Source organism: Gobius niger, assembly GCF_951799975.1.
Source record: "Gobius niger genome assembly, chromosome: 10".
Taxonomy (NCBI): domain Eukaryota; kingdom Metazoa; phylum Chordata; class Actinopteri; order Gobiiformes; family Gobiidae; genus Gobius; species Gobius niger.
In genome coordinates this window covers 11,424,387-11,442,547 of record NC_136861.1, presented here as the reverse complement: position 1 = coordinate 11,442,547, position 18,161 = coordinate 11,424,387, and the positions used below count along the sequence as shown (strand labels likewise).

The 18,161-nt window shown below is 41.2% G+C and overlaps 1 protein-coding gene across 1 annotated transcript in view; it reads left to right on the top strand.

The window, feature by feature from the left end:
• cacng2a (calcium channel, voltage-dependent, gamma subunit 2a) overlaps positions 1-18,161 on the top strand; it is a 138,921-nt gene that overhangs the window by 75,332 nt on the left and 45,428 nt on the right. The window contains exon 2 of the mRNA XM_079564567.1: positions 7,757-7,840. Coding sequence (XP_079420693.1) covers positions 7,757-7,840 — 84 coding nt within the window. The remainder of the gene's footprint in view (positions 1-7,756; positions 7,841-18,161) is intronic.

Genomic DNA, 18,161 nt, shown 5'->3' with positions numbered 1-18,161 from the left:
TCAGAGATGGTCAGCCTCACTTCCATCAGTCTCCTGTAAGCTGTAACTACTAGAAGCTTCACTGACTATGGAGTAAAGGAATCATGACTACAATGTAAAGCTTGTATTACCACTAACTTTTGTCGACTTCCAATTGCCCCTAAAGTGAATCATGCCAAGGTCAAGTCTGGACATTATAGTGTCTTTACCAGCACAAGTCTCAGCCGTCGCCTAAAGTTGATCTCGAGTTTCTGAAAAGGTCGCGTGTTCGATTGACACTGAGTTTTCTTGTATTAAAAACTGCAGAAAGAAAGTTTAGGGGAAAGAGCTGAAATGCCTCCAAAGTCACGTCCCTGGCTGGCGCTGTGTGGGTTTGTAAAGCTTGTGGGCATAAACTTCATTTCTTTATTTAATTCTTCAAACGCTGATAGTAACTTTTTTTTTTTTTCCTCTAAAGTGGAGTATAGCACAGTCACCATGGAAACTGCATCCTATGTGGAACCATTGGTCAGATCTGTGGATATTATTATACAGTGTTCGATATTTGTGGGATTTGCTGCAGCGTTTCGCACAGAGCTCTGGCTATACCATGGCTGCGACATAATCACACATTATCTGAATCCTTATTATATATAAAACCTGATAACGTTGTAGTTTACTCTTCTACAAACATGTCCTGAACATATAATTAATGCCATGTTTACAATACCATTTAAGCAACATGTAAAACTAAAAATGGAAGCAAAAGTTGTATGGAAGACCTATTTTTGTATTGTGCAACCCTGTTATAAATCACAAATTTAATCTAGTGCAATAATTATTTTTACAACATTATTAGTCACATTATTTTGAATAGGACTTTTGACTTAAAAGAGAGGGAATATATTAATATTATAACTACACTAGGGAAAAAATATAAATTAGATAAATTCTAGATTTCAGGTCATTTATCTTGGATTTTAGTTGGTTTGGACTTGTTTGAGAAAGATAATGAGCCGTATTCCACTAAAAATAAGACAGACAGCTCAACCGCAGTGTACAGGAGCACAGTTCTGCAGCGTCATGGGTTCGAGTCCTGATTTCGACAGGTTGCCGGATGTCACTCCCGGTTCTTCTCCCCCTTTCTCCCTTTTTCAGAAATGTTTCGAATTTAAGACTAGAGGTCGACTGATATATTGGCCGGCCGATATATCGAGCGGATATTTGCCGATTTTACAATATCGGCTATCGGTCGAACCAGCGCCGATAAAAAAACGATATCTCCAAGACCGAAAGTGATAGAGACTTCCCGATGCATTGAAAAGAGCAGGGCTTTAAAAAGAGTCCACAACCTCTCCGGGGAACAGAGAAACTTTAAATTGTTTAATTACAAGTTTGACTAAAGTTAGTTAGTTTCACTATGCTGCCATTTTGAAGCTCAGAACATGGAGGGCCAGATCTTGTGGTGGCGCACGGAGGGCGCAGGCTCTTGGCGAATTATTTTCCGAGTGGCGGGGCTGTATGCGCCATTCGCCTCCGCCACTTGTGAGGGGGCGTCACGAGAGGAGGTGACTGCACTCATGGCGCCGCTGACATTAATTTCCTTGTTTACATTGCACTGCCTTGTGTTCTTTCGCCTTTGGGTCTCGCAGGTCAAACTAAAAACTTGATTTACCCCATCGTGAGCTAAACAATGTTCACGTCTCGAGAGAAAAAGAGTTTTAACCTCCGTAATTGTGTTTTTGATCGTCGCACAAAATGCCGCGCTTAGCAACAGTATGCTAATGCTAACGGCAGCAAATCAAAGCTGGGACCGAAACTGAATCACCAAAAGTAATCAAATAAAATTGGCCACTGCGGGAATGGACAAGTATTCATGTCTTTACGGGACTATATCAGTCAAAAATATCAGCCAGGCATTTCGGCATCAGCCAATAAAATCCCCCAAAAAATCGGCATCGGCCTGAGAAAAACCCATCAGTCGACCTCTATTTAAGACGGTCATTTTTACAACCTTTAGTTTAGTCCTGATTTGACCGTTATATAGTTTGGCCTTTGTCAAATCTTGATATATCTTCTTTTTGGTGATACGTTTTTTGTGTGACAATCTTTGCCATCACTCTATTCTCTGCACCAAACCCCCTTCTCTCTCTCTCTCTCTTTCACACGCGGGACGTCCTGTACAAATGAATATACCGTTATAAAACATTTAGGGGTTACATGTGGTAGAGAAAGGGCCCGGTTAAGTGGCACATAAATCTTTTAACATAATAGCCGAAGTCGTTTCCCCAATGGGCCGCTCTTACCCTCGCGCTGTTACGGATAGCATTGCAGCGTATGGGACGTCGGGCTCAAAAAGGCCCAGACAAACCGTTTCTTATTTAATCAGTGAGACCTATAACGGGACGGTGTTGTGGGCACATGTGAGTCACGGTTCGGTGAAAGGTGCTGCCACTTGCAGACCTGTCTCCAGCTGTGCCACTTACTTAGCTGCTGCAAAATACAAGGGAATGTGTGGAGAAGTTTGTCATATGTTTTTAAGATTATACGGTGTGAAAAGGGGGCAGAACTTTCAGTGCAATCAAGTCAAATGGCAAACCCAGCAGGCCACAGTTATTTTAGGCAATATGATGTTCTGGAAAAAAAAGCCAAATACTGGGGTCTACTTAAAACCATGCAGGGTCTTGTTTAAAATCTTGTAACCCTAAAGTTTTGACCTCTACAAAATAAACCTCACGATTCGATACAACATGCGATACATGCCTTACGATAACGATATATTCCACAAAAATAACCTACGATACATCACAATATAAAAAAGCTACTTTTAACCTTTATGTTTACATACCACATATTATTAGTAGTAGTAGTAGTTTATTCGGTCTGTTCATTCCTTTAAACGTAAATACATTTCCAATTCTTTGTGGACAACACGACCGAAAGGGTTTTGGCTGAAGTGAAAACTTATAACGCCTAACCCAGTTTACAGACTTCCACGAGAGAAAACAAAAACAAAACACAAACATTAATAATGAATATCAAGTGTTAAACAGAAGAGAAAAAAGCATGTATCTGAAGTTAGTAACATAGATTTCAATATTCCAACAAATATGTATACATACATTTGTTTTAAGTTAATTCAGTTGAAACTAAATCATGTCATCATTGTTATTTTGTATTTATTTTTCTTACTTTATTCCTCCTAAGCTTATATATTCTTGAATTTTAGAAGCTTTAAACAACTTTTTGAAAGCTTGGACTGTTTGGGACTGTTTCAACTGATCCTCCAGGTCGTTCCACAGATTAACACCTCTTACAGAAATACATCGACTCTTTTTATTCTTTTTAGCTTTTGCTTTTTTGAAAATAGCAGTTCCTCGGAGGTTATACTGACTTTTCCTGTGTTCAAAAAGCTCCAGATTCATCATTTACAGTTATATTCATGTGTTTTGTGCCCCTTTTTGTCTGTGTCTATAAATGATCCCTGACTTACACACTGAAAATGGGTCTATAGATCTGTCTGTGACTTCATTTACATACTTGTTCATTTACAACAAGAAACCACAGTCCTATTTAAAAAAGGAATAAATCCACCCCAAATTAATCTTATTTATAAATAAAGAAAACTATCATTAAAAGTAATTTATTTGTGTGTTTGATCCAAGTGAAACTGTAGTGCTGCCCCCTGCTGTCCTGACTGAAGTCTTGATCAGTGTTGGCCTCTCATGACAGTGGCGCACTGCTGCCGCATTAATATGCATGACGTCAACAAAAGTATCAATATCAGAATAAAAAGTGGCGGTATCGCATCGTCCCGCAAAATATCACGATATATCGGAAAATCGATATATTTGTCACACTCTTACTACGAACATGTCTCACAAATGCATGGGATTCTTGTGACTTTCATAATATATTATAAATAAAATGTATATTTCAGATATCTTCCATGTGCCGTTTTTTAATCTCTTAACCTCCACCTGAACCGAGCATATCTTCTTCAGTTTGGCTTTACCCAAATCTAAAAGCTTATTGAAAAAATGTCAAAATAGTGACAAAAACGAGAAGACAACGCAAAAAGAAAAAGTGTAAAAAATGTGACATAAATTCAACAAAAAGTGACAAAAAAGTGATGGAAAAAATGGGACAAAAATTCAACAAAAAGTCACAATAAAAGCATTGAAAATGCAAAAGAAAAAGGTGATGGAAAAAGTGTCAAAAATGGGACAAAAATTCAACAAAAAGTGACAATAAAAGCAATGAAAACGCAAAAGAAAAAGGTGATGGAAAAAGTGTAAAAAATGTGACACAAATGCAACAAAAAAGCCACAGAAGAGCAACAAAAATGTGACAAAAACACAACAACATGGCGAGGAAAAAAAATCTGTTTCAAATGAGGTGTTACAATGGCCTATAGGCTGTGAGCTCCTGTCATGAAGCTTTTAGATTTGGGTAAAGTCTATCTAAGGTTTAACTTAAAGCAGCATAATATGGCTGGTTCGTGCTGCTCTATTGCAATCTGGTGTAAGTGTGCCTATGTATACTTAGTCCTATTTTGAATGACTGTATTTTAAAATTCACATTACTAAAAGGTTATTTTTACCCGTATTTGGTCCTGCCTTGGTGTAGTTTTTGCCCGTTTGCCAAATCTCCGACTTTTCTTGATCGAGCAGCGTGTTTGGCAGCAGACAGAAAAGAAACTGATCGAAATTTGTCAGACAAATATTGCGATTACGCTCTCGATTTGCAAGTTTGTGTTTCCAAATCCAGATTTTAAGTTTGTTCAGTGGCTACAGGAGCGTTCATACACTAAAACCCCAGACTGTGTATTCTGTTGTTTGCAGAGCCCAACATTCATTACCGGACGATTAATCCACAGCATTTGCAATTTGTCACATTGATATTGCCATATAGCTCAGTGCCCTGTCTCTCCTCCGCACCACAGCGCCCTCTAGTGCCCGCCGTGTTCTCCCCCCCCCCCCAATCGGCCTCATTTATATCGTTTGGTTCAGGGGGAGGTCAAGAGGGCGGCCATTACAGCGAACAGACAGCTGCCCGGGCACTTGATCGAGCCACATTAAGCGCTTCATCTCTCCGGCCCCCATTATCTGAACAGGTGTTGGTCACCGCGGCGCCAGGTGTTGCGGAGTAGGTCTTGGCAGCGCCGCGTCACGGGGAAACGGCGAGCGGAGATGTGGAAGAAGGGGGGGGGGGGGTTGAGGTGAATAGCCGTGGTTTGATAGAGACACCTGCTGAAAGGAGGATTCAAAGCGCTCCGTGCCAAACCCCCGACAAAGGCCTGTTAGCGTCTGTGATGTGGAGCGATGAATGGCGATGGGTTGCTTTATTTGTCAGCGTTTCAAACGGATCACTCTGTGGCTCTCGGTCGGTGGTACCAGCGCCACTGGGGGGGGTGCTCAGGGTCAAATTTAAGCTTTATTCCATTTTTTTCTAAAGGGGGTGTTGCACAAAATCGACTTTGTAGAGCTTTGGTTTTGACTAAGGGGTAGGTAATTCCTGATAAATTTCCAGAAATTGTCAATGGGAACTTTAATTTTACATTTTCAAAAGATACATCAAAATGCTTAAAGGAATAGTTCTAAGTTTTTCCATACTGAGATATGTTCTTACCTGAGCTTAGACGAGTTGGTGCACACCTGTCTGGTCTTTGTGCCCGTGGAAGAGCGTGGTAGCTTCCAACTTCACCCCCGTTTGGAGCTATAGGAATACATTGGGAGAGGCCAAATGCTAACAACATCTTTGGTCGTTTTGCGTGACTAACTGTCTGGCACAAAGACCAGACAACAACTGTTCATCAACTCGTCTAAGCTCAGGCAAGAACATAATCTCAGTGTGTAAAAATGGTGGCCTGTTCCTTTGACAGTTGGTGAACTATATTAGTTACCCTTAATTATGTTTTTGACCCATAAAACATGCATTTGAGCAACACCCCAGACCCAAACAAGGAGTGTGAGGACACAACTTCTCTAAACCTACTTTCTGCTTAAAACTCTTTCTAGTGAGTTTTGGGACGAATACAAAAATTAATCATGATAAAAGGCTGACAAATACTGCACGAGGAGTGGACGAGCATGTTTTTACTGCACACACTTGATGAATATAATGTAAGATGGAAACAATGAGTCTATTCCATTACCAAAAGCTCTTCTTTGTATTACCCACAACCTATAACATGCAGCCTTCAGTCGAGTTAATTCCCTTTTTCCCCCCCATTAATTCCCATATATTCCTCATAGTTTCCATCAATTCCAGTTAATTCCATTGGAAAATGTCACATCATGTCCATCAATGAAAATTCCAGACACCTTAAGTTTTGACCCACTCTCGCGCAATTTTGAGTAATCTTTGAATTTTCTCCAGTGGCTGTTCCTGGTCCTAGTGGCAGGTCCTACGCCTACACCTCAGAGTGCATTATCCCGCTTATACCAGGGTCCCACGAACTGAAACTATTCATTGGGGCCTGTTTGCTTATTTGTTTAAGTCCTGGGCAGGAGTTATTTCACTTTTTAAGCTGTTTTAGTTCCAGCTCAATAGTTTATCATTGCTATGGAAACATCTGCAGTAGAGTGATAGATACAGACGGCATCTCGTCGTAGAAGGGGGCGTGGCTTCGCCGAGGGGGAAAATAGAATCTTTAGAGAAACACAATTTTCCCTCTTTTTAGCCATTTTCTGGTGGAATATGAACTTATGTATCACACATAAATAAAGTCAAATGTAAATCGGGCCCATATGGATATTTTCTCACAGCAGATTGTTCAGTAGAACTGAAAAAACGGCAGTTGTAGCAAGCGCTAGCTAACCGTTAGCATTAGCCCGATGCTAGCATGTAGCATGAAGTTAGCATTCTCCGTTATTCATGTATTTATGGGCTGTCGAACCACTTTGCTCCTCCCCATGTCTTTATTTAGTAGAAACTACGTTCATATTTCAGCATTTGTTACAGTAGTTTTTGAATAATTAGACAAAGTTTAGATTTTTTCAAAATTGTTTTCCCCCTTAACTGTTTTCAAAAATGACCATATATGGGCGATTCCAGAGATGCCGTCTGTATCTATATAGAACGTGATTTAACCGTTATTTAACTGTTGCCGGACTAGGTGTACATGATACACTTTTTAAAGAACACCCTCCAGCCAATCAGAATCGAGTTTTCACCCAGACCATGGTATAATGAAACATTGTCTATTGTCTGTTATATTCTGTCATCACTTATCATTAATGGAGCTGGTTTTCTTATTGTTGGGTCTGGACTAAAAGTTAAAGATGGGTCAAATTACCCAAAAGGTACCTCTGGCTTAATCCTTTCATGGTGGATTAAAAACATAACAGCAACACGAGTCTGTGATCTTTTTGTTGTTCACTGTATTGAAACAGCTGAAGGGTGAAAACCAGGAAGTGAAACTACTTTTTGTTTCAGCTGTTTTAGATCAATGTTGCGTTTTCTTATGTTTCCGACTCGTGAAATCCAAAAGCTTTTCTGTGCTGCATATTGTGACATCATTCGATAGAGTTTTAGAAGAATCTGAGCTCGCACAGATTCCTAGAAATGCATAAACTGTTGTAAAATCTGCATACTGGATTGCACTGAATTGAAACTCAGGGCTACTTTGTTTCATGCACAAAGCTGGTGAATTATTTATGTGGCAAAACATGTACTATAGGGTCTGGCCAGAACCCCCATGAAAAAGAGATTCTAATTCCCAGTGGGACTTTCCTGGTTAGGAGTAAAAATAAAAATGTTGATTGTTCAAAGTGTGTCTCTTTCTCTCCTACAGGAAACTTCAAAGGCATGTGTAAACAGATAGACCACTTCCCAGAGGAGACAGACTACGAGGCGGACCCTTCCGAGTACTTCTTACGTGAGTGCTGCATTTGTTTTGTCTTCTCTTCGGTCGGGCTTGGTTTTAGAGCCTATACGCACTCGTAACACAATACCTTCATTGCCATAACATCTTCATCAGAATCGATTTGGAGCCAACCAAATGAGTTGTTTTTGGGGGGTGAGCAAAGTGCCCCGCGTCGCGCCCTACTGTCTTTGGGTGAAATACAAACTTGGAAGTACGAGTGTGGCTGATCTAGTCTCTTCAAGTTCAGATCTTTTGATGACGCCATGTTTTGTTGATGATTATGGCGAGATGGACACGATAAATGGGAGAAAAATTACTTGGAGATAATTATGCTTGTGTTACGCCCAATGGCTGCTGGTTACACTGCTTTATGACCGCGATGCTAGTATAGAGGTAGTAGTAGTAGTATAGGGGCCTCCATTGCTGAAGTACTTCCATATATGGGCAGCAAAACAAGCTAGTTTTCCATTAGAATGCATTGCACTTCACACACTTTTTAAGCAACTGGATAGCTGTGATAACGCTGGATTAGTTACAACTAAAGGGACCAGGCTGGTTTTCATAAGGTACATTTTAGAAATCTCATATACTAGTGAGGGTCTGACTTTGATTGACAGGCCGTTAGCATTAGAGCTAATGGCGCGGGCGTGATTACAATCAAACTAGACGCCTTGCAAGGGCCGAGTCGACAGTGAAGATCCCGCCCTTATGCCCTTTTTAGGAACTTGTTCCTTCACAGGAGAAGTCTGTAAATCCGCCATGGATTGCCTTTAGAACGTGATTATGGCAAACAGGGAGGAGTGAAGAGATGGTGTCTATTATTTATTATGTCTATGGTTACGCCCCATAGATAGTGATCGGGCGGCACGGTAGCACAGTGGTTAGCGCTTGTGCTTCACAGCTAGAAGGTCCGGGTTCGATTCCCGCCTGGGACGTGGCCTTTCTGTGTGGAGTTTGCATGTTCTCCCCTTGTCTGCGTAGGTTTCCTCCGGGTACTCCACTTTCCCCTACCACTAAAAACATTTACAATAGGCCAGGATGAATGAGAGTGTGTTTGAGAGTGCGCATGGGGGACGATCGATGGAAATTAGCCCAAGGCTATACTCCGGTGTGGCTTGTTCATTAACTTGCACTGTCCTGACCAAATAAACCAATGTATTTAGAATAGCCTACATATTTAGAATACTAATTTTGAAAACTCTTTCATTAGAGAGTGTTTAGAGTACAGTTATAGTTACTTTCCTAAAATCAAAAGCATGATCACAGTACTCAGTCATTACATTTGAACAACATTTTTAAGAAAGAGCTTTTAATGATGATGTGTCTTTACTCCCGAAATGAAATAAATATTTAAAACACCTTATGCCAAAGTTCATACAAACAATGCACATGTGCGCGCATTTGTCAAGAGACTTTTTATGTTTCTAATCATTGGTAAATAACTGGCATTCCTACAAGCGTACCCTACATTTTTGTAATTGAAGTGTTCATTTCCCCAAAAAGTGCCATTGTTTCAGTGCCATAAAAATATAACTTAGTCAAATTTTCCCTGCCGTGTCTCCCCTTAAGAAAACATACACAGTACAATGAACTGTGGAAAAAGTGTTTTGTAGCATAAGCCATGTAGCAAATGTTCAAATAGCAGACTACACAGCTCACTATACCAAAAGAGAAGAATAAACATGTACTTTTTGACACCTGTGCATGGATTATTATCTAAAACAATAAGTAGTTTTGTTCATGCATTCCATAAAAAAACTACTTCTTTGAGCAAAACAAGTACTCTTTATGCATATTTTTGTGTGTGCTGGGCCATTTGTATTCATGTTTTGGTGTCTGTTGTACGTTAAAGCCACCGTGCCCATAGCCTTCAGTCGCGATCTCTGCTGGACGAGCGTCTCTTCTGACCAGGGGTCGTTTGCTGAGCTCTTGGCCCGCACCGGTGTGTTGTTGCTGCCGAGTGTAACAGTAGCTGCGGTGAACAGCTGTGTGCCTGTAAACACATCGATTTCTGCTCCCGCTCTGTGTCGGGGCAGGACTGAGGCACTGGGCGTGTGAGCCTTTTCTGAAAGAGAGCAGCTAATCCCAAACAACACAGCAACAACAGCCCATAATGTACTCCCCGTTCTCACTCCAAGTGCCGCCATCCTCACCTCTCGATCCCTTGCTATAAGCTTAATCCTTTCATCGCTAAGTAAAACAATCGCCATAGCTTTACTACAGCTGCACAGCATAGCCCGGTCATTTTTTCCCCTTTTTTCCCCTTGATCTCTTTAAGGAAACAGGGGAGCTGGGGAGCAAGGGTGGAGGGAGGGGCTAAGAGTTACCGTAGTTCGCCTGAATAATCAGGAAGTGAATGAATTGTTTTTTATTATCATTAAGCCGGAATGGGCTTATAAGTAGGCCTGTCACGATAATTACTTATTATTTATTGAACTTATCGTTCAATAAATGACAGAAAAACAATAAATTTTTGGGCTCGATATTTATCGCCTGTACATTTACTAGCATTTCCCCTTTTTTTTTCTTGTAAAACTTAGCACAATTTGTGCATCAACTAAATAAAGGCCTTTTAAAGGAACAGGCCACAGTTTATACATACTGTCATATGTTCTTACCTGAGCTTAGACAAGTTGATACGCATCTGTCTGGTCTTTGTGCGTGCGTGTGGAAGAGCTTGGTCGCTTCCAACTTCATCCCTGTTTGGAGCTATAGGAATATGTTGGGAGAAGCCAAATGCTAACAACATCTTTGGTAGTTTTGCGTGACTGAGGGCACACACAAAGACCAGACAGGTACACATCAACTCGTCTAAGCTCAGGTAAGAACATATCTCATTATATAAAAACGGTGGCCTGTTCCTTTAAGTACTTCCTTATGCTCTTCATATTTGCTTGTAGTGTCTTTTGCTGCCTTTTTGCAATTTGGATCCCATTCCCGAAAGGACCTATACAAACCTTTTGAATACATTTGAACACCTATAGAGCAAGCAGTCACATTGCTGTTTCTACAAATTGTGATAAAGATGTGTTCAAATTGAAACTCATGTGTAAGTTTACCTTCAGGTGTGAGCTGTTAATAGAGGGGAGGGACTAAGCCGAGCTAAACTCCTCCTTGTGGTATCTGGTCTACGGGCTGAGCTGAAACTTTAGTGTCGAGTACAGAAGTCGACTCAAGAACCCTCTTTGAAGATATGTCTGAGATTATTATCAAATACCTAATCATATCCTCTTTTCAAGGAAGCAAATGGGGTTGAGGGCAAATATGTGTCTAAAATTGACGGCAAATGGGTGAGGGTTTCAAATACTGCAAGTACATGTATATTTTCTGCATATATGGCAGTAGTAAAGTGGCACAATGTCATTAATATGAAAGAAATGTAGATTTAAAGCCTCCTGGTATCAGATATTATGCTTTCTAATGACAAATAATGTATGGCGTCTTATTCCATCACAGCCATAGTTCTAGTAGTAGTAGTAGTAGTAGTAGTAGTAGTAGTAGTAGTAGTAGTAGTAGTTGAAAGTACTTTTCCTATGATGACGTTGCTGCAGTAGCCCGTCTCCTCCGTGCAACGAAAGTGCACTCGGTCGGATCAGTGTGGACCTGGAGCGGGGCCGGAGGATCGCTGCGTTTCCACGGCAACCGTCCGGGGATGTGTTTCCGCGGCGACCGTGGCGGTGTAGCATCCGCCGCAGCAGTCTCCATGGCAACCGCGCCGGCTGTTTCGGTAACTGTTACAACCCGCCCCCCTGAAAAAGAAAAATGTGTCCACTTTTGAAAAAAAAGAAAAAAAAGAAAAGAAAGAAAGAAAGAAAAAAGAAACTGTGCATAAAAAACAAAATGATTTAGTCGTTCTGCTCCGGTCTCAGGCGATTATCGAGTAAACTGTCTCTAAGTTTTGGTTAAAACGCTTTTGGCAGCGCACAAAATCCTGGCCTTGTTTTTGAATTTGGACGGATTTGCTCTTAAGAGGCAATCTGGACGGCTTAATAAGTTTTTGGAGAGAAGACGGAAGAGTGTGTTTTGTGAAATGTGTCCAGTTTAGACACAGAGAGAGAGAAATGTAGTGGAATTCAACACGACGAACAGGCGCAGCAGCCAACAGCCACGGAAACTCGCACGTGTGTCGTTATTGATGATGTTATAAGAACTAGCTTCTTTGCAAGACAGTCCCATTCATGAGCATGTCAACCTATGTAAATACTGTATCTCCACATGTAATGCTTTTATACAGGTGTCACGCCATTTTGTAGTGGTGTCCAAACAACTGAAGAGAGTAAAGGTTAGCACACAATACACAATCTTTGTGCCCGATTTTGCTCTAATTCTCAGCCGCGCCGAGTTTTCTCGAGTCGTGTCTAGTCGAAGGCAGTCACACAGAGTCATCAGGTCCTGTAGTGTGGGGGGGTCAGGACTGGACTCGCTTTCCAATCGTGTAGTATGGGCAGCACAAAGACTAGGCTCCAGTCGTAGGAAATCAAACATGTTTGATTTTTAACCCTGATTTTCTTGGACAAAGCAGCGGCCAATGACAGAGGAAAATAAAGACAGAAAAACACCGCCGCGCCTCCCTTCTCATCTCTCTGTCAAAACAGCGGCAAACAACTAATTTCATGGCCACAGTCCCACACAAAACAACACAACTATGTCACCAAAAGTTCACGAGAACCACCATTTCAAGCTAGTCTGGCCAACAACCGGACTAAAATCACAAGTGATATTTAGTCTGGGGACCACCAATTCATTTTCTCGTAGGAGAGGTGTGATTTACGATCGTCCATAGTCGTTTATTGGGCGATACGAAAAATAAAAAAATGTCTATCATGTGTCTGCTCGTAGCCACAGCCAATCGTATCATCGTGTCCGATGACGTATGATGTACCCGCTGTAAACTTTTGAGCTAAACTATTTAGAACAAGGTCTAAAGCTTCATCGAAAAATAGCGTTGCGTTTTTTATATCCGTAAATAAACTACAAGCTTCCGTATATCGAATAGCTCGTCATCATCTTGCCGTCCCTCCTCGTTCTGTAATTGGTTCCCAAATCCATGCGAAAATTTCTGCCATGGTCCCCAGGCTGCTGTGCAGTTCAAAATGATTCGAGCGCACACAGCAGTCTGGCGTTAGCCAGGTTAATTTCAAGCTACATTTCAACCGCAAACAGAGTTTAGCGGCACTTACTGAGTTTGAACACGAACTGTTCAGCTTCTCCTCGCCGCTAACAGCAGCTAGCCTTTCTCCGCTTTCTCTGCTGTCTCCCCCGCTGTCTCCTCCATCTCTGGGCTGAGGTCCGTCTCCTTTTCTTATTAAATCCACTGAAATACGTCCTGCTTCTTCGTGCCGCCAACTTTTATCTCTATTTGACAGAACTATAGCCAAATTGAAGGCTTCGTAGTAGCAGTAAACTAGCACTGGGGTGTTGTGACATTGTTGACACCGTTGACCAATCGGGACACGCACATGTTTCCCTCACAAACACAGGCCTATATCTTTGCGGATTTTAGTGTAGTGTGGACCCCCATTCTATATAAAATCGTTTAAGACTAGAAAAGTCGTGTAGTGCGTGCTGACCTTAAATGGTAAAAGGTACCAACTTACATAACGCTACATTATGGAGCCTACACACCGAGCAACACGGATCGCGCTGTTGCTTCTATTTGGACGCTTATAATCAGATGCTCGTATGTGTTCATCTCAGGCTGCACGATTCTGTAGAGAAAAAAAAACTCTGCGCTGTTGCTGCAAAGCACTAAGATATGAATGAAAACGGTTTCCTGATTCTTTGTTTGTACGTTGGTGACAGTGGAATAGCCTAGTTTTACCGGGCTACATCTCTCTGACACTTGTCAGAGTATGTGTGGGTTTGGGGCTTGTTGAAACTTATCTGTCCATCCAGCAATCATGCCATGATCAAACCCTCTTTAAAACATGTTTGTAATCCAGTGCCTCGTTTATTGCGCCCGCGCTTTCATATGTTTATTGAAGCATAAAATTCCTCTGATCCGAATGCCTGGGTACGGGAAAGGCATTTCAAACCACAGCTGCTGTGGCTTTTCCTCCTATTTCAGACGGCGTTTTCGTTTCGCTACTTCTTTATGATGTAGTAGAGGTGGTGATGTTGCTCCAAATTCAGATGATCTATAAATTTTTCGTGAATGTGTGTTTGACGCCTCTCAAAGCGTACATGGCACTCTGAACAGCTGGTACAGCAAAACAGACATTAGCGTAGGGCTGGACGATTTGGCAAAAAGATGAATCACGATTTTTTTTATCTTGCTCATATTGATCGATTTCAATTCAACTTTATTTTTTCATATTAAAATGCAGTAAATTCATTCATACACACCTTCTATATAAGGGGTCTCCAACCTTTTTTACCCAGTGAGGTACAAAATAGTCAAGGAGTTGTAACTTTGAGATGTAGGGGGTTCACCCTGGAGAGGTAGCCAAGATGGTATTTCAACATAATAGGAAGAAATAAAAAAAAAGTTTGCAGATTCTGTTAAACATGTTCAAACACAAAAAGAAAATGGCTCTGAAATGGGACTTACGAAGTGCGTTTAGAGATGCAGAAAGCCTTTTGTGAGCTACCAAGAAAGGGCTGGAGAGCGACTGGTAGAGCTACTCCAAAACTAGGTTCTGTTTCTGCCAAAGAAAGACGATTTTAAAGTCCCATGACAATTATTGAGATTGCAATTTCGATGAATTGCCCAGCCCTACATTAGCGACAAGCCTTTGAGCTGGACACTGACGGAAGACACAATCGACTGAAAACAGAAGAACGGAAGTGTTTTCATTGCCTGTCCCGTCATGATTTTGAATAAACCACTTGCATAATTCATTATATTTATTTATTTTTTATTTATATATTTCAGTGAAATCTCATTAACTGTAGATGCTTACCTTTAGCTCCAACACCTCCTCTCTCAGGCAAAAGGGTTGTAATAATTATTAATTGTAATAATTGTCTTCATTAACGTAAAATCCATGATAGATAATCTGAATCATTTATGTGCACAAATACTGAAGGATCACTTGAATATGATCTGTCTGTATTACCAAATCCATTTTCCAGTTTGTTTGTATCCAAGTGCAAGAGTTGCGAGTGGCGTCCATAAATTATCAACAGACTGAGAGGACCTTGACCTGTACAGTGCGGCGCTAGCCTGGCCTTAGCCATCCGTAAACTCCGGTCAATTATCATTTCCCTACATTTACGTCTGGGCTTCATCTCAGTGGCTGCGTTACATCGATTGACTTTCTACCAGTCAGCGAGCGGGGGAGGCGGGGGTTGTCGGTGACGTCAAGCATTTGCGCCGATTTGCTGGTTGTTGTTCGGCAATGGCGGCGGATACGAACGTAATGTAAGCTCTTCAATCCGTCCTGGCTCGGCTCCCAAATATCCAGAAATTAAAATTTAACTATACGTTATGATAGATACAGACGGCATCTCTTGAATTGCCCATATATGGTTGTTTAAAAACTGTTAAGGGGAAAAACAATTTGGAGAAAAATCTAAACTTTCTCTAATAATTTTACTTTAACAAATGCTGAATTATAAATATAGTTTTCTACTAAATAAAGATACAAAGACATAGAGAGGAGCAAAGTGGTTCAACAGCCCATAAATACATAAATAACGGAGAATGCTATCCTGATGCTATATGTTAGCATCGGGCTAATGCTAGCGTTAGCTAGCGCTAGCTACTGAACAATCTGCTGTCAGAAAATATCCATACGGGCCTGATTTACACATGACTTTATTTATGTGTGATAAATAAGTTTATATTCCACCAGAAAATGGCTAAAAAGAGTGGAAAATTGGGAAGATTCTATATTCCCCCTCGGTAAAGCCACGCCCCCTTCTATGACGAGATGCCGTCTGTATCTATAGAGTTCTGATCGAGTTATGATAGAGTTATGATAGAGTTCTGATAGAGTTATGATAGAGTTATGATAGAGTTCTGATAGAGTTCTGATAGAGTTATGATAGAGTTCTGATAGAGCTGCTTCACTCACTCGGGCGCATTACATACGTCACGATCAAACGCTATAGCGAAAATCAGGTCCAGGAGGTGAGGAGTTCACCTTTCCCACCTGATAACGGAGCTCAATTGTGAAGTTCCAGACCCTGGAACAAAATGCGCTAAGTTCGAGGTTCTGGTAAAGCCAGGCTAGTGCGGCGCGATAGTGATTGAGGTGTCACATGGTCCAAAACGTTGACAGTGAACAAACCAAAGGATTTGAGCCCCTTCAGATCGAACAGTTCGTCCGGTGCTGGTCTCTAATTCGAGCTCCTGCAGATTTCGACAGAGCTAATCTCCTCTCCTTTGTTCGGGGCAGTTGCTGTGGTCCGGTTTGTTTTGGAGCGGGGGGGTTTTTTTGGTGCGCAGATCTGCAGATTCAGATAATGATGGTGCGATGGCTCGGAGCGCTGCGCGTCCGTATGTGCTCGGTTAAACTGCTGCAGTAATGAGTCCAGCGCAGTCTGTCTCCTCCGCGTCTCAAGCCATCCCGGGACGTAGAGAGCAGCTCTTTTCTTGCATTCGAACAAAACGGCTGATACTTACTGGCTGCGTCCCCATGTTGGCTTTGTGGTTTCAGAAACACACTATCCAAGTAACAAGAAATTAAAAAAGTGGGGACAGATTTGGCCTATATTTCCAGCCCATCCCAGAGTCGATTTCCCATAATGACTATGTTATTACAGTTCTATGAATCACGCCACCCGTCCAATTACCTACTCCGCTATAAAGACAGGTGTTAAGTTATTTTCCAGAACTGTTTTCAAGCCACAGTGTGTCACTTTTCACTTCTTTAAAGGGGCTAGATGCAAGTTAGTCATTTTATACTCACTACTGCCACCTCAGGTCTTTTGCGTAACTGCAGCTTCTATATTAATCTTGTGCATGACGGCACTTCGGACCCGAATTAACACCTTTTTGAGTGACAGTGCAGGATTTTAGAGGCAGTTGTGGTGAACAGGTCTGGGCTCATTCTACATAGGACATGGCTGGAACATGTAGGGGGAGGAAAATACTTAGTTTTAACATTTTTAAACTCCGTATAGTCCCTTTAAGGGTGTTTTTATTGGTAAAATTCATATCTCTATCTCTAAAAGCATACGTGATTCTTTACTGTGTGTGGACTCACCTTTCCTCAGACCTTTGTTTTGAGCGGGACAGCACCAGGTCGTTTCCATGGAGATAAAGATGGAGGTTTAAGCACAAAAGGTCCTCTTTCCATGTGCTTTATTTCGACAACCCACTGCAATAAAAGTAGTAGTAGTATGGGGTGTAACAATTCACTATGCTTCGTACTAAAGTCTATGTGTCTATATTTTGGCAAGGTGGGTGAAGTGTCTTGCCCAAGGACACAACGACAGTGTGCATTGTCAGGAGCTGGGATTCAAACCTCCGACGCTCCGATCATGAGACGACCTTCAATAGATAGATCCAGTGCTAGATTGTTGTGCGTGTTTTAGCTGCCGTCTAACGCAAAACCAAAAACTACATTTTGTTCTGAGATTATACTGTAAATACTAGATATTTGGGGATTTTACCGTATGGGCTATCAGCCGTTCTGGCGCCGATATTTGATAAATTGACGGATATCTACTGTTTTGCACTACAGAGCTAAGTCAGAGCTGTAAAACGAGTCCATAACTTCGTAAGCTTCAGGGGAACTGAGAAACATCGCAATGAAAATGGATTAGCTACAAGTTTGTTATGTACAGCCTTCGTTCACAGGATTGAATCTTCCTTTCAGTTCCTCCCCCTGACATGGGGAAAAATGCTTTTAAATATTGTGCTCCTTCTGATTGGAATCAGCTGCAAAATGAGCTGAGTTTTCGTGAGCTGGTCTCCCTTCACTCTTTTAAATCTAAACTGAAAAAATGTGTACTAAGCCATGATGGTTGCTGTTGTTTTACCTAAGATGTATTTTATATTTTGTATTTGTATTTTGTATTTGATGTAAACTGTTTTATGATGTGTTGCTGCATCTCAGCCAGGTCACTCTTGTAAAATATGTCATTGAGATTATTAAATCTCAATGACTTTTTAACCTGGTTAAATAAAGGTAAAATAATAAATAAATAAATAAATAAATTAACAAGTTTCACCAACCAAACCTCAGTGAATATGGGCGTTTGAAACACAGAACCTGGAGAATTTAATCGCTGAGTTAATTTTAACCTCAGCAATTGTGTTTTCGATTGCCGCGGCTAGCAACAGTATGCTAATGTTAGCAACCGCATGCTGAAGCTAGTGGCAGCTAATCAAGGCTGGGACTGAAACTGTGATTATTTCACTTAAAGTAGCTAATGAAATCAA